The sequence below is a fragment of the Aquarana catesbeiana genome, linkage group LG03 (assembly GCF_042186555.1).
Source record: "Aquarana catesbeiana isolate 2022-GZ linkage group LG03, ASM4218655v1, whole genome shotgun sequence".
In the NCBI taxonomy this organism is placed as follows: Eukaryota; Metazoa; Chordata; class Amphibia; order Anura; family Ranidae; genus Aquarana; species Aquarana catesbeiana.
Genome location: NC_133326.1, coordinates 312,112,895 through 312,138,963, shown reverse-complemented (window position 1 = coordinate 312,138,963; position 26,069 = coordinate 312,112,895). Strand labels below are relative to the sequence as shown.

Below are 26,069 nucleotides of genomic sequence, written 5' to 3'. Positions count from 1 at the left end.
ATCCTTTAACCAAGAAGTTTTCTTTTCTGCTCTTTCGAATTTTCCCATAACTGTAGTCAAAAAAGAACGTCAATTTGACCCCACTAACGATTAGAAAATCGAACGAAGTCTCTTCAAATGAAATTTTTTTTTTGAAGGAAGACATTGTTTTTGTATGGCCAGCATAAGTGACAGCAGGTGCAGGGAGCTACTTTTATCAAACCACCTGCCTATGACAAGGGAGTCTGTCATACATAATATAAAATCGGCAAAACAGTCTCATTTTTTTCCTTTAAATCAAAAATTAGATTTTGGAGTCTGATGATATTTACCCGATTCCACCTCTAATAGTATATACAGGGGGTCCCCTAGTTACAAACATCCGACTTATAAACGACTCCTACTTACAAACGGAGGGAGACAACAGGAAGTGAGAGGAAATCTACCCCTAGGAAGGGAAATTCACTCCTGTAAGAGCTATTATGGGGAAAAGGTACCTCCACTGATGCTTTATCACCAAGGGTTGTTTCCACAACAACCCAAAATTTTCAAAATCCAATTGTCATTGGGACAGAAAGTGAGGTGAAATCTTCTGAACAGAGGCACAGGCAGCAAAACAAACATTACAGGAGTGTTAACCCTTCCCTAGGCTATCCAAAAAGCTTAAAAATAGTTTTTTTGGCTGGAGCTACACTTAAAAAATGTACCTGTTCCGACTTAAACAGATTCAACTTAAGAACAAACCTACAGTCCCTAACTTGTTTGTAACCCGGGGACCCCCTGTACAGTATATTTCTTCTGTCTGTTATTCTCACAATGGATTAGAAATCTTGCTCCCTAACCATATAGTTGGTTATTTATATTTACCACTGCATAGAGACATTTAGGAATAAATTGCCTTTTATTTTAAACTTTACACCACACTTTTGTGAAGGTTATTATCCTCAATTAGGAAAATAATCGTTAGTTGCAGCCTCAAATATTATACCACAATACCTGGGACCTATGCGCTGATAAGCACATAAGATTAATTCTTGTTAGCTATCAATTCAGATACAATTCTTTACAGTTTTATTGAGCCACTTTTATCCACAAGACCGATGCCAATTCCTGGAATTTTGCCTGCATGGAAAACCCAATTAACTGGGCCTGAAAATAGATTGCACATGAAGAGAAGTAACTCACTTTACAATCTAATATTTGCTGCATGCCTTTAAGGAGCTGATGTTTATGAAAATTCTCTCTCCAGCTGTGACATAAATGTCATCTTTATATATGTGTGGGTGAGATGCTTATGAATTATCTGTTGCTTGAAATTCACATATGAAGTTTGTGAATTTATGGTCACAGCATATGCGTTCATTTCATAATATCAGCATTGTAATTGCAATACAATAATTATAACTGACAATCTAATATAAGGCCATTGAAAAATCCCTTTTCATATTGTGAGTGCTGTGTGTCTGCTGCCATATCTTTCTTCTATTTCCTGGATTCCCTGCATGCTTTGCAGCTTCTCCTCTGCAGGTTACTTTACATTTTTGAGGACTACATATCCCATGGTACCTTGCTGCCTGCAAGCTGTGATTTCTTTATGGACTCTGCCACTCTTGAGACTCCTCCTCTCAGCACCTCTGTAGTTTAGAAGGCAGGCCCTGTGAAATGTGTGACACAGTAGTGCCTATTCACACTATGTGTAAATGTTTGGGATCTTCACAAAGTACGTTTACAAACATCAAGATCATTATTATTAGGAGTAGGCTAGAAATAACAAATATAATGTGGAAATAAATGTATATGTTAGGTATGAAATAATAATTAAAAATTATTTTAAATTTTGAGCAAAAGAGAAAAAAAAAAAAAAAAACACAAAATGAGCTTCCTACCATTTATTACTGGTGTGTAGACAACAATCCCAACCAAGTTTGGGTCGGAAACAGTTGTGTCTAGTATAAGGCCGCCAACACTGAAAAAAAAAAGAAAATTCTTGTTAATAAGGCAGAACATGCTAGGTACTTAATGACTTATTTAACGTCTTGATTCTGTTTTAAGATGCTATGAGTTCAAGTAACTGTATCTCTTCTGGGACCCACTGAGGCTTTGTCACAAGCTATGCAGCAAAGATGTGAGACTTCCTTTGTAGTCAGTCTCCAGGATGTGCAAGTGGCTGCAGGCTTTAATTAATAGATGAACGCAGCCCAGACACACTGCAAAAGGAACACACAAGATAAAACTGGGAAGTAGAAAAGTTTCAAAACCTGTCTTGCAGCAACTATTAAGCCATTTTGTTTCCTATGCTTGGTCTATATGAAAGAAAAAACAAAAATTGGATTATAGATGAGATGGCAAATTAAGTGTGATAAATATTTTATTGATGAAAAAGATTTTATTGGAAAACGTTTTATATAAACCAATTCGTTTAAAATGAAAGGGGTTGTAAAGGTAAAAGTTTTTTCACCTTAATGCATTGTATTGTGGTTTGTTCAATTAAGCTTTGGCAATAAAAGCTAATTGGTTTCTATGCAGAAGTGAGCTAATTTTGCACTTTCCAGCTTCAGGCCAGGTTCACACTGGTACGGCAAAAGCTCCAACATTGGGAGCTCATGTCGCATGACGTGTGAAAATCAATGTATCCCTATGGGAGCCATTTTAACTGGTCCGACACAAGTCAGTCCGATTTTGAAAATGTTCCCTGCACTACTTTGGTCCAACTTTGATCCTACTTCAGCCCATTGAATATCACTGAAGTCAAATCAAAGTCGGATTGCCGTCTTAACTGACCCGACTTTGGCATGAGACTTGTGCTGTAAGGATCTTGAAGGGGAACTCCACACCAAATTTTATTTTTAAAAAAATGGCATGGGTTCCCCCTCCAAGAGCATACCAAGTCTTTTGGTCTATGGATTTTAAGGGAAACACCCACGCCGAAAAAACAAAGTGGGGGTTTCCACAAAATCCATACCAGACACTTATCTGAGCACACAGGCCGGCAGGTCAGGAAAGGGGGTGGGGACGAGCAAGCGCCCCCCCCCCTCTCCTGAACCGTACCAGGCCGCATGCCCTCAACTTGAGGGATGGGTGCTTTGGGGGCAGGGGGGCCATGTGCTCCCCCGCCCCAAAGCACCTTGTCCCCATGTTGATGGGGACAAGGGCCTCTTCCCGACAACCCTGGCCATTGTCAGGGTCTGCGGGCGGGGATTATCAGAATCTGGAAGCCCCCTTTAACAAGGGGGCCCCCAGATCCCGGCCCCTCACCCTATGTAAATAAGTATGGGGTACATTGTACCCCTACCCATTCACCTAAAAAAAGTGTCTAAAATAAAACACATTACACATGTTTTTAAAGTAATTTATTAAGGCTGCTCCATAGTCTCTTCCAATCCCCTCTTCGGCTCTTCTGTCTCCTCCGCTGAGGTCTTCTGCCTCTGTTGGTTCTTCTCCCCTCTCCGGGTCTTCTCCGCTCTCTCCAGTTCTTCTGCCTCTGCTGGGTCTTCTCCGCAATCTTCTCGCTCTTTTGCTGTTTTTTCTCCGCTGTCTTCTCCCGATGTTGACTTGACGCTCTCCCGCTCCAATGTTGGGTGCGCGGTGTGCCACTACTTATCTTGGCATGGGGCGGGGTCACCGCGTGAGGTCATCCAGAGGCCCCGCCCTACATGACATCACCGTCTGGGGCATGATGGGCGGTGAAGTCATAAGGGGCGGGCCTCCGGTAACCCCGCCCCATGCCAATATAAGCAGTGGTACACCATGCACCCGGCATTAGAGCGGGAGAGAGCGTCAAGTCAACATCGGGAGAAGAACAGAGAGAGAAGACAGTGGAGAAGACCCAGCAAAAGAGCGAGAAGATAGCGGACAGAGGTAGAGTAACTGGAGAGAGAGCGGAGAAGAAACGGCAGAGGCAGAAGACATCAGTGGAGGTGGCAGAAGAGCCGGAGAGGGGAGAAAAGATTGGACGAAATGACACAGAGCTGCCTTAATAAATTACTTTAAAAACATGTCCCAAACATGCCCCAAAGCACCCACCCCCCATGTTGAGGGCACACGGCCTGGTACGGTTCAGGAGGGGGGTGCGCGCTTGTCCCCACCCCCTTTCCTGACCTGCTGGGTTGTGTGCTCGGATAGGGGTCTGGTATGGGTTTTGGGGGGGGGGGGGGGGGTATCATACCGTATTTTTCGATGCGAGTGGGAACCCATGCTTTTTTTTTTTTTTTTTTTTACATTTTGCATGGAGTTCGCCCTAAAGATTCTTACCAGACACAGTGCCTGGTATTGTCTGGGATCCAAGCCGGATCCCTGTTCATTGAAGTTGGAAGCATGTCGGAATTCAAGTCGCAGGGCAAAGTCAGATCCAAAGTGGTACGACTGTCGTGTCGTACCAGTGTGAAACCGGCCTCAGTAAATAAACCTCTATGTTTGTTCAATAGAGATGGTCCTTTGACTAAAAAAAATTAAATAAAATCTGTTGCCCATAACAACCTCCCCTCTTCATCCTCTAATCTGCCTATAAACAAGGGATGGCGAAGCCAATTAATGATTAAATGACCAATACATTGTTTTTCCATATACAGTGAGGGAAAAAAGTATTTAATCCCCTGTTGATTTTGTACGTTTGCCCACTGACAAAGAAACTATAAGTCTATAATTTTAATGGTAGGTTTATTTTTTAACAGCGAGAGAGACAGAATAACAAAAATATTCAGAAAAACGCATTTCAAAAAAGTTATAAATTGATTTGCATTTTAATGAGTGAAATAATTATTATTTGACCCCTTTGCAAAACATGACTTCGTACTTGGTGGCAAAACCCTTGTTGGCAATCACAAAGGTCAGACTTTTTTGTAGTTGGCCACCGAGTTTGCACACATCTCAGGAGGGATTTTGTCCCTCTCCTCTTTGCAGATACTCTCCAAGTCATTAAGGTTTCGAGGCTGAGGTTTGGTAACTCGAACCTTCAGCTCCCTCCACATATTTTCTATGGGATTAAGGTTTGGAGACTGGCTAGGTCACTCCAGGACCTTAATGTGCTTCTTGTTGAGCCACTCCTTTGTTGCTTTGGCCGTGTGTTTTGAGTCATTGTCATGCTGGAAGACCCATCCAAAACCCATTTTCAATGCCCTGGCTGAGGGAAGGAGGTTCTCACCCAAGAGTTTATGGTACATGGCCCCGTCCATCCTCCCTTTCAATGCGATGAAGTTGTCCTGTCGTCTTAGCAGAAAAACACCCCTCAAGCATAATGTTTCCATCTCAATGTTTGACAGTGGGGATGGTGTTCTTGGGGTCATAGGCAGCATTCCTCCTCCCCCAAACATGGTGAGTTAAGTTGATGCCGAAAAGCTTGATTTTGATTTCATCTGACCACAACATTTTCACCCAGTTCTCCTCTGAATTATTCAGATGTTCATTAGCACACTTCAGAAAGGCCTGAGTAGTTGGATAACCTGTGCTTTCCACCAAGGTATACAGAAAATGTAAACAAAATTCCAGGCAGATATAAAGAAAAACACCAATTTATTAATCTATACCAGGGTCCGGCAAACTTTCTAAACAAAGGGTCAGTTTACGGTCCTTCAGACTCTGAGGGCCGGAATTTGGCTAGTGTGAGTAGAAAATGCTTTGGCGTCAATGGGCGGGGACAATGCTTCATTATTGGTATTAGTGGGAGGAATAGTGCCAATTGTTGGTATCAAGGGAAGGAACAGTGTCTTATCATTGGTGTCAGTGTGAGGAATGATGTCCCATTGTTGGTGTCCGTGTGAGGAATAGTCTCTTGTATTAGGCGGAGGAATAGTGCTAATTGTGGATATTAGGGGAAGGAATAGTGCCCCATCATTGGTGCCAGTGGAAGGAATGGTGCCCTATTGGTGTGTAAGGGCTGGATAAAGGCAAGCAATATGTAACATCTGGCTCTAGGCCGCAGTCTGGAGACCACCGATCTATACATTCAATGAAAATCACTAAAGGAAACCTAAGCTGGACAAACAGAACCCAAGGCCCAAAGTGCCTGAAGTTACCGGTGTACTTTCAAATGACTGCCCTGTACGCTTTCAAATCTAGGCATAGGCCACGAATAGGGCAACTAAGTCAATATTATGATCCTCTCCTCTTTTCAGGCATTCCAGATAAACTGTACATGCCTGATGAAGGGGCTCTGCGCATTCCCAAACTATTACACTTTAGACGTGTGTGCCGACGACATTTTCTCTATGTTTTGTATGGATAACAGTCAGTTACTAAAGAACCCTCAAAATACCTTGGGGGTTGCTCTACTAAAACCGGAGAATGCAAAATCTGGTGCAGCTCTGCATAGAAATCAGCTTTCAGGTTTTGTCCACTGTCAAAGCTTAATTGAACAAGCTGAAGATAGAAGCTGACCGACTGATGCACCAGATTTTGCACTCTCCAGTTAAACCAACCCATTGTGTCTAACTCAGTAAGGTGTGTGATGGTAATATTTTGATTATTTCTTTTGGCCTTTTGAGCCCCATCATTAACCTGTGAAATGCAAAAGCCTGGATGGAGAACAGTACTAGGAGCCAGTAAGGCACTACATAATTGCACAGTGCTACCATCTACGTGCTGATAAAGAGAGAAAGCAAACTGGGAAAAATAATAGCATTCCCTCATTAAGCAATAAAAAGGCTGGGTGTGTGTACTGGACCAAGCAGTTCTGCTTGTCCATGACCTAACTGTGCTCTCTGGCAGGGTTGATTGGTTAAATGAAGTTACAAGACTTTTGGCAGGAAAGAAAGTTCAACAAATATGTATTTCAAATGTTTCTTTAGTGGACTGCCTAGAATTAAATTTTAGGACATGTAGGGCATTCTTTCAATGTTACCACTGCCATTGTACTTGTCTATATTAGCACAGCCCTGCCACAGCCAAAGGGACAGTGCTATGCAGGTAACCAGGCAGAATTCAGCTGCCCTTCACTTGTTTTACAGAAAACTCCAAAAAGACCATTTCTGATTGGCTCATATGGCTGATATCTGCCTTTTTTCTATGTTTATATGTAAAAAAAAAAAGTGTAATTGGTATTTGAAAAGCACTGGCCATGCCGGCAAAAGTGGCCTGATATTAGATTAATATATTTGTATGCGCGAACTATAATGCCCCAATGACATTTACACATGCAGGAGGCTACGCTGCAAATTTCTATTTTCACATGTTGGCCATATTTTGTTAAAAATTAGTTTATGGCATCTTGCATTTATGATAACAGATATGGAAAGAAATTCAACGCTGAGAGTTTAACTAAAAATAGAAATATTAAGTACATTACCGAATTAATTATAACTGGGGTTTCTGAAGCCTTAATAGAATGCATACAGAGAAAATTAAAACCAGAGAGGTTTAATAAGGGGCTTCAAATGGAACACACACTGTGGAATAGGTACAAGGTTTTATTGATACAAAAATAAAAAATATAAACATATCATATGGCAAAACAGCCAGGACAATTATTTAGAACCTTCAGCAATAGAATGATTAAAACGCAACGATAACGTTGTCATGATTAATAAACTACTTTAAACTATCCAGAGTAAGGTTGCCTGAAAACCTGGGGATTCGAATGGTTGTTACACCTTACCGTTATGAACGGATCACGAAGACAAGCAGCATAGTGGGTGAGATCTTGATAAGGGACACTGAAGTCCTGCTACTAGTGTTTAATTTCTGTATCACATTTATAAGTTCTTACAGTAAATTAACTGTTGCAACTTTATCTACAAGAGACACTTCCAGCTCACCCCATATACCTCCCCATGGTGAATTTGTTTCTAAAATCTAGACTTTATATCCACCCACAATCGCACATGCGATTACCTCTGGATAGCATACAGTATATCCGCTCTTCCAATGTAGCTAAATATCTTAGTGGCTGTTTCCTTGGATCAATATCCTGGCTTCCAATGTTTGACACCACTGTGTGTCATAAAATTCAAGGGATCCTTGAAGGAAATGTTTCTTGCGATTTTGTGCTACTGGATGCCTTATCTCAGGCTTTGGACTATCAGCCATCCCCATGTGTATGTGGAGTGACTGAGTGAGTGTGATGATGAACCGGGCTGTTTTTTAACATGACATCATTGTCATTAAGTTTTAATCATTCTATTGTTGAAGGTTCTGATTAAATGTCCTGGCTGTTTTGCCATATGATATGCTTATATTTTTGATTTTTGTATCAATAAAACTTTGTACCTATTCCGCAGTGTGTGTTTCATTTGAAGCCCCTTACTAAACCGCACTGGTTTAATTTTCTCTGTATGCATCTTACATTTATGCAATTGTTGCAGAAAAAAAAGGGTTAAATATGGAAGCATTCACAAAACGTCACATGTTCCCAACCCGTAAGGAAAATGTGCTGCTCTTTACCAGACGTGTGGGGGTGCCATTAATTCCCCACGTAGCTCATAATCGTGTGCACCATGCGACGGTGTGGCACATTAAAAAAAAAAAATAAAGAAGAATCAAGGGCTTCTTTCCCTGTGTTTCTGCAAGTGGGGCAGCCCACTGAAGTGAATGGGATACCTACATACCCAATGCAGGTTGCACAAGCTACCTTTGCTACCAGCTACCAGAAGCAAGGGGCATACAGTCTCTTCGTTATTTTACATTATATATGTACTACCATTGCTGGCAGTGCAGATGACAAGTTCATATATTTTATCATTATGGTTTGTAAAAGATCGGAATACAGATTTGTTTCCTACTGAGAGATAATCCATATTGTGAAAAGTTTAAATTCAGCTCTATATCTTCATGCATATTTGTAATACCGATGTAATTGCATCTATGAGATGGAGGAACCCTGCTGGGGAAAACACCATGTGTCATAATCATAACTTATCTTATTGTGATGACTGTTATGCAAAATTTGTACTATGCATTATCTAGTGTCAAATAAAAAAGGTGTTTGTTTTTCAGAGTGGAACTTTCCCCGTAGTCTTCCTCTGCCATCTGTGCTTTAATGACAACAGCAAACATTGTAGATATAGAAATCTCATAAGTACTTTTATTATAAAAATGTAGAGCTATTTATGAATGCTTATAAACCTTCTTTTACTTTAGTGCCATTTTACTGCCTTCCCCTCTACCTCACCAGGCTGCCTCCCCTTTGTATTGCGTCAGTATAGATAAATGTGTATAATCTTGATTTTCAGACACAAGGTTTCGCTTTCTGATGGAAATATTTTTTTACCATGCTATTGTGAGGTCAAGCAAGTATTTGCACATAACCAATTGTATTGTCCTTTAAAGTGTGTGTGTGTACCGTAAACTATTTGCAGAGAAAGTACACATCTACCATTGTTCTCACTGTTTTAGAGGGAGCTCTTGATCAAAATACTGGACTCAAGCTTCAGAGCAGTTGTGTCAATAAAGAATCAACAATATTTTTAACCACCAACATGGCTGTCCTAGGGCAATTTTGGCACAGTGCTGCCATCTAGAGTTTGCAGGCAGAAATGGGGGGGGGGGTGGTGAGAACACTGAAGCTCCACCAGAAGAAAGACTGCCGAGATCAAGGAACCTATTTTCCTGCAACTATTGTCCTGTTCACTAAGAAATCATGGGTCAGCTATAATGGAAGCCAAGTCACTTTTAGTGCATCAATAATTGCATGCAGACTACTGACAATGTTCACTCACCAGGGAAAGATAGACGGTGTGTGCATGTATGTATGCATATTTACACTTTGCATGTCTTGTACGGTTTTCCTGTAACTAAGTAGTTTGTATACACAGCATTCTTGTTAAGTAAAAAACACATTAAAATAATACTGGGTGGTTTCCTTGCTTTACTGCAAATAAATAGACAAACAGCTGCTAAGAAAAAGCTAAATGCCCCTTTTACCTTCCCATCTCTAGGCGACCTCCTCCTCTTCTTTAGGCCACCGCACCCTCCCCATCCCAATATCAAGGCCACCCCCCCACCTTATCTCACCTTTTCTAAGCCACCTCCATCTTCCCATCCCTAGGGTGCTTCCACCATCCATCCTTAGTATGCCTCCCTCTCCATATTCTCATCTCCAGGTTGGTGTCAGTCATTAGAGAAGTGGACGGTGTCAGTAGGGCAGTGGCTGCCGTCAGCAGTGTAGAAGATGGTGTCAGTAGAGAATGGTGTCAGTCAGTAGAGCAGTGGATGGTTTAATATGTTTTTTATTATTACTATTTATTTATTTTTTAACAATTTTTTTTTAGGAGCCCTATTGGGGGCTTTTGTCAATTATCAGGGGTCTAAACCAGGGTTCTCCAAACTACGGCCCTCCAGCTGTTGCGGAAATACATGTCCCATGAGGTATTGTAAAACTCCGACATTCACAGACATGACTAGGCATAATCGGAATTGTAGTTCCCCAACATCTAGAGGGCCATAGTTTGGAGACCCCTGGTCTAAACAGATCCCGGATGTCTCACTTTTGAAACTTCTGCAGCCTCAGCTGAATAAATGGGAAGTGCTCTGTGCCAAGTGGCTTACTGTTTATTCACAAACTGAAGCATAGTAAACACTTTACTACGCTTCATTTATGAATGGACACAGGAGCAAAATCGGTGCTGCTCACTCACTGTGTTAATTTAGAAAAGGAAGGGGCCGGTAAATGACATTTACTGGCCCCTTCCCTTGCTCTCCATCATAAAACGATCCCCTGCAGCAGACAGCGGGACGTGGCAAAAGAGAGGAGGCAGAGCTGTGGAGGGGGGCGGGCAGCATGAAGTGGAACCTGGACAGGAGGGGAAGCAGGGGCAGCATTTACTAGAACCAATCGGCTGCACTTTTTCGGCCTACAGAAGCTGAATGCCGGTGGGAGAGAGAGTGGAAAAAGCTGGTTTTCAGCTGCTGGAGGAGGAAAATACAGGCGATTTGTTCTAGTTAATTCCACCCCCGGCTGCCCCGCTTGTCTAGGTGTAACAGAGAGGCTGCATTGACCCCCTGGAGCATGGGGATGGTGGTACCCCTCTCAATCTGGCACCCAGGCACACGCCCTCCACCCTAGTTTTGGCCCTGGATGAATATGTGTGATTGTGTAAAAGTTTTATGTTAAGGTAAGTGACTTTAGTTTTTCATTCCTGAAAAGGTTTTCAATTTTAAAATTCTTCTTGGAGCTCAACCTTAATGATCCAATCATCCAAAGACTGAAATAAATCTAACAAACAATGACACCTTTTGCCTATGGCAATACAAAAATCATAGGTAAGATACCCACCTGCTAATAAGCATTGCGGTAATGACTGGCTCCCAGCCAGAATGCAGGACGATTCTTGTTGCTGGGTGTTTGGATGCTACTACAATCCATATTGGAGTCAGAGCCAAGAAGAAAGAACCAACCAGTGGTGATGCAAATGAATATGAATCTAGGACACAGTAAAATAGCAGCATTTAAATTTTATAGCAAATAAAAATAAATCAATAAACAAGTATTGTATTTTTGTTAGAATAAGAAGCGATGGAAAATCTCGCATTTGGGGACATGGACAAAATAACTCAGTCAGGAAGGGTTAGAACTTTTGAAAAGGTCTCCCTGTGCAGGTAACATCTACACCCTTTTTTTTGTATTGGGCCTCATAGGAACAGGCATTCAGAAAAAAAAAAATATCCCCAATGAGGCCACATATTGAAATAACAACCATAACAAATTTTTATTGCTTCCCCACCCTACCCAAAAGTCAAAGATAAGGTTTTGTGTAACATTAGACAGTGTACAGAAGTTTTAAAGCCTCTGCCAAATCATAAATTAGTTCCTGGTGTTACCATGGGAAACATTTCTCTTCAGATGTTGCCATGTCAGAGTGACAGGATGTGAGGGAAATGTCTCCAAGGACCAAAAGGGAAGAAAAGACCCCTTTACAAACACGGTTTTCATCTAAAATGATGAAAAAAAAAAAAAAGGTTTTGAGTGGAGCTTCACACTAATTAGCTCTTCCTCTCCCATTTCTACAACTACATTATAGAAGATTTGTCAATTTATAGGTTTCATTAGCATTTTTCAATCAAGTTGAGGTTCGGTGGAATCATGACAAATACATAAAAAGGACAAACTGTAAACAATTTTATAATAGCAGTAATAATGGTCATTTGGCCTTTTGCTGACATTCATATATTCCAAACCTCATTTTTAAAGTGAAAAAAATAAGTATTTTCCCTTTACAAACAGTTAAACTTTTAACTTAAACATTTTAAACCAAAAGTAACCCTGTTCCTACAGTGAAAAAATCTGAAATCAGGAGTAGCCTATATAAAAAAAATGTTTAATACTTACAGGACACAGTTGTAAAGTAGAAGCCCATGGGGGAAGGAAATACAGCACCCAGCAGGGGACCGGGTATTTGACACCCCAGAAGTGTTGCGTACCAATAGTTATTTAAGACTGCAAAGATTTGACCCCCCTCCCACAAGAAAGCCTAATATTAAACATATTTTTTTACAGCCTGCTTTAAAATTTTGCTACTATATCAACAAAGTCATTTTAAAGATTTCAATTTCCACTACGGGCTTTAATTTGATTGGTTGTTAGGGTTTTTTCAAAACAGAAGCTAATATTGTTTCAAAAGGAAAAAATAAAAATAAATAAAAAATAAACCAGACGATGTCTGTACATTTCACTTCCATCACAAACCCAAAAAATAAACGTTTATTCCTCATTTAAGTGGGCAGAGCCATTAAAAGATTTCCTTTTTTTCCCCCTGGGTCCGTGCAGTGTATTCAGAAGATCTGGTTTACAGCCTAATATTATAGAGCCTATGGAAGTTCAGTCAAACACTAACAATACCTAGTCTACTTTGACCACCATTCTAAGGCAGGCCATACATTGTGCAATTTTCTTTCCTTCAACCAGGGGTTAAAAGAAGGAAAATTGCTTGATTCCCCCATCAACACAGTTAGTGTTGATGGGGGAATCCCCCCTAAAGCGCTATTTTATTCTGCTGGCAGGGAGACTTCCCATGAGCAAAATACAATGATCACTGCTGCTATAACCACCGGCAGTGATTGGACGAAAAAATGACAGGCTGGTTGTACTGAAGTTGATTGATGGATTGACTTCAGTACAACCAGCCTGCCCATAGACTGATCAAAATTCGGCCGGTTCAGCAAAAATGTCGATCCTTCAATGGCCAGCTTAGGCCTATTCTATATACCCCATGTGAAAAGGAAAGATCTTTATATACCTATTCTGAGGGTGCTCTGATACGGTCACATGATCGGGCTACAGCACCGAATTCAGTGTAGAAGAGGGAGAGCTGACAACAGATGCCCCTTAATTTCTCCTCTTCGCTGAAGCTGATGCTGGGACCCAATAATGTGAATAGACCAGAGCGCCCTCAGCATAGTAAATATACAGATCTTTCCTTTACAGGGTAGAAAGAATAGGCTTAGAATGAGGGTGGGAGTAGACTTAAGTATAGTTAGTGTTGGACAGAACTTCCACTTTAAGCAGTTTCAGTTTTGTTGGTCATCATTAGTACATGGGAACCTCAGGTAATAGGAGTTAGGTCTCCCATTACACAAGGGGCAATTAGGATTAACAAAATGCAATAACAGTCCCTTGCATTTTTTTTGTACTTCAGCCATATCACTAGCAGTAAAACTATTGTACCATATTACCACAGATAGTACTAGGAAAGGAAAAACAATACATGATACGCTTCATGTGGATAACTAGAAACTGTTTAAGGTGTAATGCAAGGGTGTCTCCATAGGATGCGCAAGAGAAAGGAGCCACCCTGAAACTGGAAACCCGGGGCAGTAGTCATAGCACCAACTTCAACTAAAAAGAGGCCAGAATTAAAAGATAAAGAAGCTGTATACTCAGTAAGTGATTAAATCAACTGCTGAAAGGGCTTAAACAACTGAGGGTTTAATATTACACTGAATTACTAGACAACGTGCTGGTACTCAAGTCAAAGAGTGACAGCAAATATCCAGTGATAATTATAGGATTATTACAGTGGCTTAGTGGTTTTTACTTGCGCCTTGCAGCACTGGGGTCCACGGTTTCTCTGTTCCCAGCCAAAACACTATCTGCATGGAGTTTGCATTGCGTTTGCGTTTTCCTTGTGCTTCCTTCGGGTACTTTTTTTTTCCCCACACTCCAAAAACATGCTGGTAAGTTAACTGACTCCTTTCTAAACTGATCCTAGTATGAGTATGTATGCATGTGAAGCCCTAGAGTAAGTTCCTTGAGGGCAGGAAGTGATGTTAGTGCACACTATGTTAAACTCTGTGTAAATTGTTGACGCTATAAAAACGCCTGTAATAAATAAAAAAAGTGGCCAATGTGAGTAATGTTCTGCAAGTCTACAGTTTATTCAAAAGAGCCAATCATCAGGTTCCTGTCCATATGCAGTATTCAGTAGATACAATTTTTAAACTCCATGTAGCAGAGTCAACATATTCATGTCTAGGTTACAATTTTAATGAAATACTAAAATATATAGGGTGATTTATTTTTGAAGGAGTTACTTCTTTGAGCTTTTTTTTTTGATTGATTAAAAAAGAATTTGCATACAGTATATACATATCTATACTTGACAAAATATTAAAACAAAATGATTCCAGAGCACTGAAAATTTTTCCATAAAAAAAATAAATAAATAATTCTCTGTAACAAAATGTTTTTTTTTTTTCCAGAAGAAACAAAAGAAGACATCTAGAGGAAAAACTGTGTCAGAGAACAGAGCCATATTTATATCATTAGAGCTAGTGGTACATAGGTAAATCAATATGTGAACAGCTGGTGAAGCTGCATTATGCATCCTCTGTGTGGGTGGTTCTTACAGATGATTATAAAGTATTGTTTCAGAAATTCTAAAGTCTAATCAATAGGAAGGCCAAAACTAATGTATTCTCGTGAGAAACTTCACTCTCTCATCCACAAATGTATGCAGATAAAAAGGTAGCTTTAACCGTTGGCATTTGTCAGAGGGATTCCTCCCCCTATTAGTCTGACCCCAAATCTGCAATCTTAAATAAGATTTTTACTTATCAAAGTGCAAAAGATCAGGCATGTGCAGTAATCACAGCAATCGTAATTAAGAATTCCAAGTTTGGTGTAGACCACACATGTCAAACACAAAACCCGTGGGGCGAATACGGCCCATCAGGCCATTTCAGGTGGCACTGGCACCCAGAGCTTTTTTCAGCCACCACCTCTGGCTCTCACACTCAACTCCCCACTCCCCACTGGTCATTGTAAACATAGAAGCCTTCTGTGTTTACAAGGACAGCTTTCCTCTCAGCGGGTCTCACAGATTCCTGTCTGCCCTGTACTCATGGCGGGGACAAGAAAGACGTAGGTGATGTGGTAATAGGTGGGATGGGGCATCACGTGGTAATATGCACAGTGATTCCCATCTTTGCCCATGTGCACAGCCTGTGAAAGAGCTAAACCCTGGCACTCTGCACGTAGCACAACCCTGGACCCTGCACGTAGCACAACCCTGGACCCTGCACGTAGCCCAACCCTGGACCCTGCACGTAGCCCAACCCTGGACCCTGCACGTAGCCCAACCCTGGACCCTGCACGTAGCCAAACCCTTGGACCCTGCACGTAGCCAAACCCTTAGACCCTGCACGTAGCCAAACCCTTAGACCCTGCACGTAGCCAAACCCTTGGACCCTGCACGTAGCCAAACCCTTGGACCCTGCACGTAGCCAAACCCTTGGACCCTGCACGTAGCACAACCCTTGGACCCTGCACGTAGCACAACCCTTGGACCCTGCACGTAGCACAACCCTTGGACCCTGCACGTAGCACAACCCTTGGACCCTGCACGTAGCACAACCCTTGGACCCTGCACGTAGCACAACCCTTGGACCCTGCACGTAGCACAACCCTTGGACCCTGCACGTAGCACAACCCTTGGACCCTGCACGTAGCACAACCCTTGGACCCTGCACGTAGCACAACCCTTGGACCCTGCACGTAGCACAACCCTTGGACCCTGCACGTAGCACAACCCTTGGACCCTGCACGTAGCACAACCCTTGGACCCTGCACGTAGCACAACCCTTGGACCCTGCACGTAGCACAACCCTTGGACCCTGCACGTAGCACAACCCTTGGACCCTGCACGTAGCACAACCCTTGGACCCTGCACGTAGCACAACCCTTGGACCCTGCACGTAGCACAACCCTTGGACCCTGCACGTAGCACAACCCTTGGACCCTGCACGTAGCACAACCCTTGGACCCTGCACGTAGCACAACCCTTGGACCCTGCACGTAGCACAACCCTTGGACCCTGCACGTAGCACAACCCTTGGACCCTGCACGTAGCACAACCCTTGGACCCTGCACGTAGCACAACCCTTGGACCCTGCACGTAGCACAACCCTTGGACCCTGCACGTAGCACAACCCTTGGACCCTGCACGTAGCACAACCCTTGGACCCTGCACGTAGCACAACCCTTGGACCCTGCACGTAGCACAACCCTTGGACCCTGCACGTAGCACAACCCTTGGACCCTGCACGTAGCACAACCCTTGGACCCTGCACGTAGCACAACCCTTGGACCCTGCACAAAGCACACCCCTGGCATTTATGGTCACTTTAAGATTCTCCCACTGTTAGTGCAATATGGCCATAACCACTGTTTAATGCAGTTCGGCAGGGGGGGCATGATTGAATTCCTTCACATTTGATTTAACATAACAAGCATGTGTATTCTTAGGCCCCGTACATAGAGGTTGGGGGGGGGGGGGAGCGAAACGTTAAGTAGAAACGGGCAGCTGAGCTGCGGTTTTACCACCCCTTTGTTTGCCGAGTCACAAGTTTACATAGCCAGCGCCCAATTTAATACACACTGTGCAGAAAAATGTATACATCAGGTCATGTTGAACAGACAGTACTGTTGTTAAAGACAACCTAATGAAGTGAATGGGGCAGCGTGTAAAGCATGCAGTTGCAGCACAGTGCTGCCAGCTTTCAATAAGTACACACACCTGTCAATGCCTCTGAAAAGCAATCCACTGTGGAATGATTTTCAAAGGGGCAGCAAACATGGCCGCACATGTAAGAGAGCCCTTACTTGAATTTTGGTGTACTTTGTGTATTTCTTTCAGATCTTTGCAGTAATCTAGCATGAAACTTTGTCTGTGCAGGAGTTTCCTGTAATATGACCAGACAATGCGGCACTTTCTCCTTGTGCAGCGTGACTGGTCTTCTATCTGCACCACTGACATTGAGGTTGTTGAGTGTGCCACCTCTACGGAGTTGAGGCAAAGAGGGAGACTTAACAATGGGTGCAGAGAAACTGAGGGTCAAATAATTGATGGGATCTGGTGATCCTTTTTTGAAGGAAATTGATAGTTTTTTTTTCCCTCCAGGAGACCTGGAGAGAGATAGTTGATGCTGGAGTTGGAAAGCAAATATTGAATGCTGATCAGCTTGAGACCTAGTGAGAATATTTAAGGGCAGAGAAAAGAGATAAGAGCAGGTCAAACTGAGGGAAGAGTGGTACCCATTTGCCACTGCTGGTTTTGGGCTACCATAAGAAAGAATTGGTGGATTTGTAAAGGACATCACTCTGAAGTGAGCCCTCTTCCTTTATCTTGTGTAGTGGCTGCCATCTAAACCCTGAGCACCATGCTGTTGTTATAACCCTGTTGTGTGTATAGCAGGCACCTTAGAGCATTCTGCACCAACATTTAGGTTCCTAGCGCCCTCTAGAGGAAAACTAAAACTGCATCATAATCTGTATCAAAACAGTAAGATAGCGTGCATTATACATGATTTTCTAAAAATGAATGATGACCTTTCCAACTTTCTTAGGTCACTGTCATTTTAGGAACACTGATGTCAAACCCTATTTTTTACCAGCAAGACTTAAAAATAAATAAAATAAAAAGTCCATCCAAAATTTATTTTTTTATGTGGCAGATGTTGGGTTGTTAAAATGATCTGACAATTTCAATCTCTCAGGAACTCCATGCTGAATGTTGGTATCTGCACACCTGGGATGGCCATAATAAGAGGTTCAAAGCTCCATATTGGATTTTTACATTAAGCTTATATTATAAATAGAACAATAGAAAGTAATGGAACACACAGATGTGGCCAAAAATATTAAAAATAAGATGGACAGGAGTATAGCACAGCGAGAGGATCTTGCTGTTTAAGCATCCAAGATGTGTAAAAAGCCGGGGGCAGACTCAGCCCACCCAGCGTCACCTATGACTAACATTTGGATGGACCTACCTTTTAGAGTTGAAAGGCTGAATCCTGTTTATTGAAAAATCGCATCTCTGGAGACCCAGAACTATAATACACATTGACACCGAGCAGCGCAAATGAAGAGTAGTGCATGTTAAAAAAACAAATCTACAGTAATACATAAGTAAAACACTTGTTAAGTCTAGAGCGCCCTCTAGTGGTAGAAACAAAAGACGATAAAACAAGTACTGCTACACTAAACTTGGTTTAAAAAACAAATCCAAATCAAGATATGTATTCTAGAGTACTCTAAAAGTTTTCATTAGCTACAGTTTTAAATTGACATATATTACAATTACAGCTCATATAAGTCATACTGTAATTGAATGTTATTAAAAATTACCTTTCCTTTTCAATCTGCAGCTTCTGTAATTTTCTGTAAAATTGAAAGCAATATAGCTACCTGGAGGTGTTCTGTACACAGAATGTGTACAGAATGTCCCCCCAGAAACTATTTCCTGCTTGTGCGATTGGCTCACCGATTTTCCCAGAAGTCTACACTAAGATACAAGTCAGATTTCAGGCATCTCCTGAAAGAAAAATTTAATTTTTGGTGAGATACTCCCAAGGAACATGTGTAAAGGGATGCAGGTTCAGCAGATTTCCTCATTAGTGCTCTGCAGGTGCACAGCTGATTTATAATTATGAAACCACTCCCATCAGATCCACTTTTCCACATGGGCACAGAAAAAAAAAAAAAAAAAAAAAAAAGACAGAGGGTTTTCTGCATGCACACCTGTGCGTTTCCTTTTCAGGCAGAAAGTTGCACGATTTCGCACAGGTCAAAAGGTCACCAATGTAAAAAGCAGAAAAATTCCTGTAATCTGCCCAAAAAGAAGCTCATGTACTTTGAGCTTCAGGCTACAAAACGCTCAGATGTGAACAGGGGCCATTTAAATGAATGGGGTTTTGCTTATTGGGCGTTTTAAGAGCTGAAAACACTCAGGTGTGAATGCAGCCTCAGAATAACAAAAAAGTAGGAATCTGCAACAAAGGTTGTTCTAATCCTTGTAATGTACATAAATCACCCAAAGGGGAATGTTTTTTTTTTTTTTCAACAAAAGTGGAGTTACGCTTTAAGAAAGTACAAGGCAATCTTACTGATCTGGCAAGGAGGCATTCTTGTCAAACCTAGCCACACATGCAGGTGGCCAAAACAGACATGAATCCTGACAGCTGACACTTATACGAGTGACACAGGCTCACGCATAGCCAGAGTTTGAATGGGGAACAGATCTATCAGTAGAGGATTCCAGACATCTGCTACAAGCCCCAGGCAGTAACTCACAGTGTGATGATGTCAATGTGCACATCAGGATGAAAATTCCTATATCCTGCCAGCGCTAAGTTAGCAACAAGCCAGCCCAAGGCCAGGGTGAGGTCAGCCCATAGCCCAGACAAACTCCAGAACATTGTATGTAAATAATTCCTCCTCTATCTAGCTGTCAGGGGAACTCAAAAGGCTTTATCCTTTTGTCTGACAAGTTATGGCATTTTGGTAACAGAATCACATTAAAATAAGTAACCTAACCAGGAAAGAGTACTACTACAGAGCAATAACTCTAAATAAATGGAGAGTCAATTGAACATTTTATATTGTGAGATCACCATAAAAAAGGACGATTCTGTGGGATCACCATAAAAAAGGACGATTCTGTGGGATCACCATAAAAAAGGACGATTCTGTGGGATCACCATAAAAAGGACGATTCTGTGGGATCACCATAAAAAGGACGATTCTGTGGGATCACCATAAAAAGGACGATTCTGTGGGATCACCATAAAAAAGACGATTCTGCGGGATCACCATAAAAAAGACGATTCTGCGGGATCATCATAAAAGAGACGATTCTGCGGGATCACCATAAAAGAGACGATTCTGCGGGATCACCATAAAAGAGACGATTCTGCGGGATCACCATAAAAGAGACGATTCTGCGGGATCACCATAAGAGAGACGATTCTGCGGGATCACCATAAAAGACGATTCTGTGAGATCACCATAAAAGACGATTCTATGGGATCACCATAAAAGACGATTCTATGGGATCACCATAAAAGACGATTCTGTGGGATCACCATAAAAGACGATTCTGTGAGATCACCATAAGGCTGGGTTCACACTGCTGCGGTGCGGGAACGCAGCGAATTTACTGCGGGTTCCCGCATCGCACCAGCTCGCACGGCAGTTCACACTGCCATATGCGAACTGCTGGGGAGTGTCATACAATGTTAATGACACCCCCAGTTCAGCCCGCATATCGCAATGCGAACTGACAATTCGGACATTTTCGGATCGCATAGGTGTGAACACCCATGCGATCCGATTTTGGTCCGAACAAAAAAAAGGGTCCTGTGCGAGTTTGGACCGAATGCGGTGCGATATCAGCCATACTATCTGTATGGCTGATATCGCACAGCACAGACATCGCATGTGATGTGAACAGCAGTGCGCTGCGAATCACATGCGATGTCTGCCACCGCAGCAGTGTGAACCCAGCCTAAAAGACGATTCTGTGAGATCACCATAAAAGACGATTCTGTGGGATCACCATAAAAGACGATTCTGCGAGATCACCATAAAAGACGATTCTGTGGAATCACCATAAAAGATGATTCTGCGAGATCACCATAAAAGACGATTCTGCGGGATCACCATAAAAGATGATTCTGCGAGATCACCATAAAAGACGATTCTGCGAGATCACCATAAAAGACGATTCTGTGAGATCACCATAAAAGACGATTCTGTGAGATCACCATAAAAGACGATTCTGCGAGATCACCATAAAAGATGATTCTGCGAGATCACCATAAAAGACGATTCTGTGGGATCACCATAAAAGAGACGATTCTGCGGGATCACCATAAAAGATGATTCTGTGAGATCACCATAAAAGACGATTCTGCGAGATCACCATAAAAGACGATTCTGTGAGATCACCATAAAAGACGATTCTGTGGGATCCCCATAAAAGAGACTAGTCTGTGAGATCCCCATAAAAGAGACAATTCTGGAGGATCATCATAAGTGATGCAATAAAAAGCCAATTCCCTATCCTTGATATTTATGAGTACCTCTAAACAATAAAAAGAATCTGTAAACTGCGATGTAATGTATGGTTATACCAAACCTAACAGACTACATAAAAATAAGTAAATGGCTTTGTATAACAAATCTGCTTTATTTATTTATTACAATTGAAAGAAAGTAAATAAAGAGAGAGTTCTCTCAATGAAGGTTTAAGGACCCGTTCACACCTCTCCAGTGCAACGCATTACCTGCAATGTAAGTTGCACTGCCATTAATTTTCAATGGTACTGCAATGCACTAACCCAAAGCACCTCTGATACACATGCATTGTAATGCACCACAAGGCCCAGCAACACATTGGGTGTTCTGGTGCATGTTCGATTTTTAAAACAATGCATCAAGGGGATCAGTCTGATTGGGCTCTAAGCTCCCTTCCATCTAGATAAGTCTCATTATAGTTTAACCCCTTGTATACATGGGATTAAAAGCTTGGTATTAATTTATACAGCCAGAAATGGAGCTTCAGATAAAAGTGATTCTGGTGGCTTTAGTACCACCCGATCACTTTTATGGGGCTCTAAAAGAGCTCCCAACATTGGTTCCCGGGCTCTCCCATTCCTCCAGTGACCCCGGGATTGTGGTAAATGGCTCCTACAGTGAGAGTAGGAGGTGATTGAGGGAACATTCATTTCTGATCTCCCTGCAATTAATGAACCTGGAAACCCCATACATTTTCTCAATTCCAAGTTCACAGCTGTCACTCCTCGATCACTTTAGCCAAGAATGCAGCTAATCAGGCATGAGCTATGCTTGATTAGCTGCAATTGAGTGCAGGGGAGACATTGGGGGTGTAATAGGCTCAAGATGTTTCAACAGAGGACCTGACACATAAGGGGATTATTAGCCTGCTTGTGATAACAATAAAGTGAAATAATAAAAAATAAAAAATTAAAGCACCCCTCTACATACCCCAAATTCAAATGTGCAGCAGGGGGTGAGCATGTGAGGTATACATCGCAAACATCAAGAGTGAGAGCAACAATTCTAGTCCCATAATTCATTGTTAATTTTAAACTGATAACCTGCATTGCTACACACCACCACTTACGACCTAAATGATGAATGTTAAAAAAAAATTAATTCATTCTGGTGCAATAGCAGCCTATTCAAATAAATGGGCTGCTTTAACACAATAATGAACATTATAGAGCAACATAAAACAAAATTGTGAGTGTGAGTTAATGCAACGCATCAGTATGAAAAAGTTTCAGTGGGCCCTAGGGAAGAATCCACCACTACAATGGCACATTTTTTAAGCTGTTACAATAAAGAGTGTAAATACACTTACCAATGCAGGTGTAAAGACCTTGACTTATCCATGCCAATATAGCAAGGGTGATAAGATCCCCAAAACTAGCAGCAATCGGAGTGGCCACATTGTCTGGGTTTATCCCGGTTTTCTTTGATCCAACAATTACTCCTACCATGATTATACCTGGAGCGTCAAGGGGAAAAAAATTATTTGTACACCAAGCCTGCTAAATTATGTTTTAATAATACAGTATCTCACAAAAGTGAGTACACCCCTGACATTTTTGTAAATATATGATATCTTTTCATGTGACAACACTGAAGAAATGACACTTTGCTACAATGTAAAGTAGTGAGTGTACAGCTTGTATAACAGTGTAAATCTGCTGTCCCCTCAAAATAGCTCAACACACAGCCATTAATGTCTAAACCGCTGGCAACAAAAGTGAAAATGTCCAAATTGGGCCCAAAGTGACAATATTTTGTGTGGCCACCATTATTTTCCAGCACTGCCTTAACCCTGTAGAAGAAAGAAAGTGGCCGCACACTGGAACGAAAAGTTTGCTTGACAGATATCTTTATTGGTCGTATGCCAGACAGATGATACAGGACCAAGGTAATGCTTCACACAGATATACCGTGCTTGTTCACTCCGTGCTTTAACTTCTGGTTCCAGTGTGCGGTGTTTCTTTCTTCTATATACTTCAGTAACAGTGGTGAGACAGGGCAAGCACCTGGAAAGACATTGCACCTCGATGGCCTGAGCGGTGAATACTTTGTGTTACTGCCTTAACCCTCTTGGGCATGGAGTTCACAAGAGCTTCACAGGTTGCCACTGGTCTTCTTCCACTCCTCCATGATGACATCACTGAGCTGGTGGACGTTAGAGACCTTGCGCCCCTCCACCTTCCATTTGAGGATGCCCTACAGATGCTCAATAGGGTTTAGGTCTGGAGACATGCTTGGCCAATCCATTACCTTTACCCTCAGCTTCTATAGCAAGGCAGTGGTCATCTTGGAGGCGTGTTTGGGGTCCCTGAAGGGAGGGGATCATGCGCTGCTTCAGTATGTCACAGTACATGTTGGCATTCATGGTTCCCTCAATGAACTGTAGCTCCCCAGTGCCAGCAGCACTCATGCAGCCCCAGACCTAAAGATGCAAAATTTCCGGACATTTTGAAGCTTGCAAAAAGACCCGGTTTATTTCTTTTTTTGGGGGAAAAAATGGAAATTTTCGGAAAAATTGAAAAAAATGCTACATTAGCACTTTTTTGTCTTTTTAAAATTGAAAGTCATTCTGTTACTTTAGGAACATAAAATAGGACTATGGACAATTTGACTTGGCATAAAATTATCACAACTAGCATATTAAAAATATAGTGTAGCCAAACAATTATCACAAACATAATTTACTTTTTTATAATATTTATTTGTAACAAAGGGAGCAACAATCTCCTGAACTGCTTACTAGTTTATGTGGAACAGCCAAAAAGCCTCCACAACAATTTTCAAAACCAAAGGTAACAATTTTTCATATTTCCTCTCCACAGTATTAAATAAAAATAAAAACCCCATTCTCATAAAAAGAATTGAAGATGGGAGAATTGTTAAGAAGAGAGTGGGACTAAGTTTCCATGGACATTTAATCAGAATCATTTTCTGAGCTAAAATTGTCAGTATCCGTCTCTGCTTCTGCAGCTACTCTTTTTTGTCCGTCATCACAATAAGGAACTTCTAAAAACTTAAGGTTTGACCAGACCGGTTCTTGTTACAATAGCAGCACAGCACCTCCTAAAGGAAGAAATGCATACTGTTCTTGCATTGGAGGGATCAGTTTGTTACCTAGGACTTGCTTGTCCTCACTCATTGCACAGAAATTAGAATAATCTGATATCATACATTTTTTTTGGAAAATATTTGAACACCCTGTCTTAAAATATTTTATATTTATTTTATATTTTATTTTTTTTTTCAATTTTTTGGAAAAAAACAAAAAAGCCTTCAAGAAAAAAAAAAAACGGAAAAAAAACGTTTTTTTTTCCAAATTTTTCTGGGCTTTCACATCTCTACCCAGACCTTGACACTCCCAACACCATGCTTGACTGTTGGCAAGTCAACATTGTCTTGTACTAATCACCCGATTGTCACCACACACGCTTGACACAATCTGAACCAAATAAGTTTATCGTGGTCTCATCAGACCACAAGACATGATGTCAGTAATCCATGCTTGTCTTCAGCAAACTGTCTGCAGGCTTTCTTGTGCATCATCTTTAGAAGAGGCTTCCTTCTGGGATGGCAGCCAGGCAAACCAAATTGATGCAGTGTGCGGCCTATGGTCTGAGCATTAACAGGCTGATGCCCCACCCCTTCAACCTCTACAGCAATGCTGGCAGCACTCATATCTATTTCCCAAAGACAACCTCTGGATATGATGTTGAGCATGTGCACTCAACTTCTTTGGCCGACCATGGCGCAGCCTGTTCTGAGTGGAACCTGTCCTGTTAAACCGCCGTATGGTCTTGGCCACTACGCTGCAGCTCTGTTTCAGCCTCTTGGCAATCTTCTTATAGCTTAGGCCATCTTTATGTAGAGCAACAATTCTTTTTTTTCAGATCCTCAGAGAGTTCTTTGCCATGAGGTGCCATATTGAACGTCTAGTAACCAAAATGAGAGCGTGAGAGCGACAAAACAAAATTTAACATACCTGCTCCCCATTGACACCTGAGACCTTGTAACACTAACGAGTCACATGACACCGGGGAGGGAAAATGGCTAATTGGGCCCAATTTGGACATTTTCACTTAGGGGTGTACTCACTTTTGTTGCCAGCGCTTAAGACATGGCTGTGTGTTGAGTTATTTTGAGGGGACAGCAAATTTACACTGTTATACAAGCTGTACACTCACTACTTTACATTGTAGCAAAGTGTCATTTCTTCAGTGTTGTCACATGAAAAGATATAATAAAATATTTACAAAAATGTGAGGAGTGTACTCACTTTTGTGAGATACTGTATAATACATTGTAATACACAATACATATGCCAACCTGACAAGAGAGAGATATACAGGGGTCAGCTTTGCTGACTACCTTCTAAAAATAACGCAAGGTATACTTACTAATCCACACTCCTTAGCCTCCCTGCTCCATCAAAGCCCTAAAGCTGGCCTAACATACAATTTTATTATTCAATTTCCTTCGGATTTACCTTTAACTATGTACAGCAAGGGCCTGCCTGATTGTGTACAAATTGAGAGCGTTTAGGTCTGACCTCATATTATATGGTTTTGGTAAATCTAAAGGAAAATTGTACAAGAAAATTATATAATGCATGGCCAGCTCACACTGGTTTTGTCTGACTTTAGATTTATATTTGTTCCAATCATGTTTGAATCCACGATTCAAAATAGAACATGGTGTGGGAAACGTGTGATATGTGCGGTTTTCCAGCACTGTGTTCAAACTACACTGCCCTTGCGGGTGACGGTGCAATGTCAAGGACACCCCAAATTGCAAACACAGTGCGTTTGCT

The 26,069-nt window shown here is 41.7% G+C and overlaps 1 protein-coding gene across 5 annotated transcripts in view; it reads right to left on the bottom strand.

Moving 5' to 3' along the window:
- The window catches only part of SLC41A2 (solute carrier family 41 member 2), a 192,275-nt gene that overhangs the window by 39,056 nt on the left and 127,150 nt on the right, over nucleotides 1-26,069 (bottom strand). For all 5 annotated transcript variants that reach the window (XM_073620286.1, XM_073620285.1, XM_073620284.1 and 2 more), the window contains 3 exons: nucleotides 22,572-22,718; nucleotides 11,183-11,330; nucleotides 1,866-1,945 (listed from right to left, as the gene is read on the bottom strand). In XM_073620286.1, coding sequence (XP_073476387.1) covers nucleotides 1,866-1,945; nucleotides 11,183-11,330; nucleotides 22,572-22,718 — 375 coding nt within the window. The remainder of the gene's footprint in view (nucleotides 1-1,865; nucleotides 1,946-11,182; nucleotides 11,331-22,571; nucleotides 22,719-26,069) is intronic.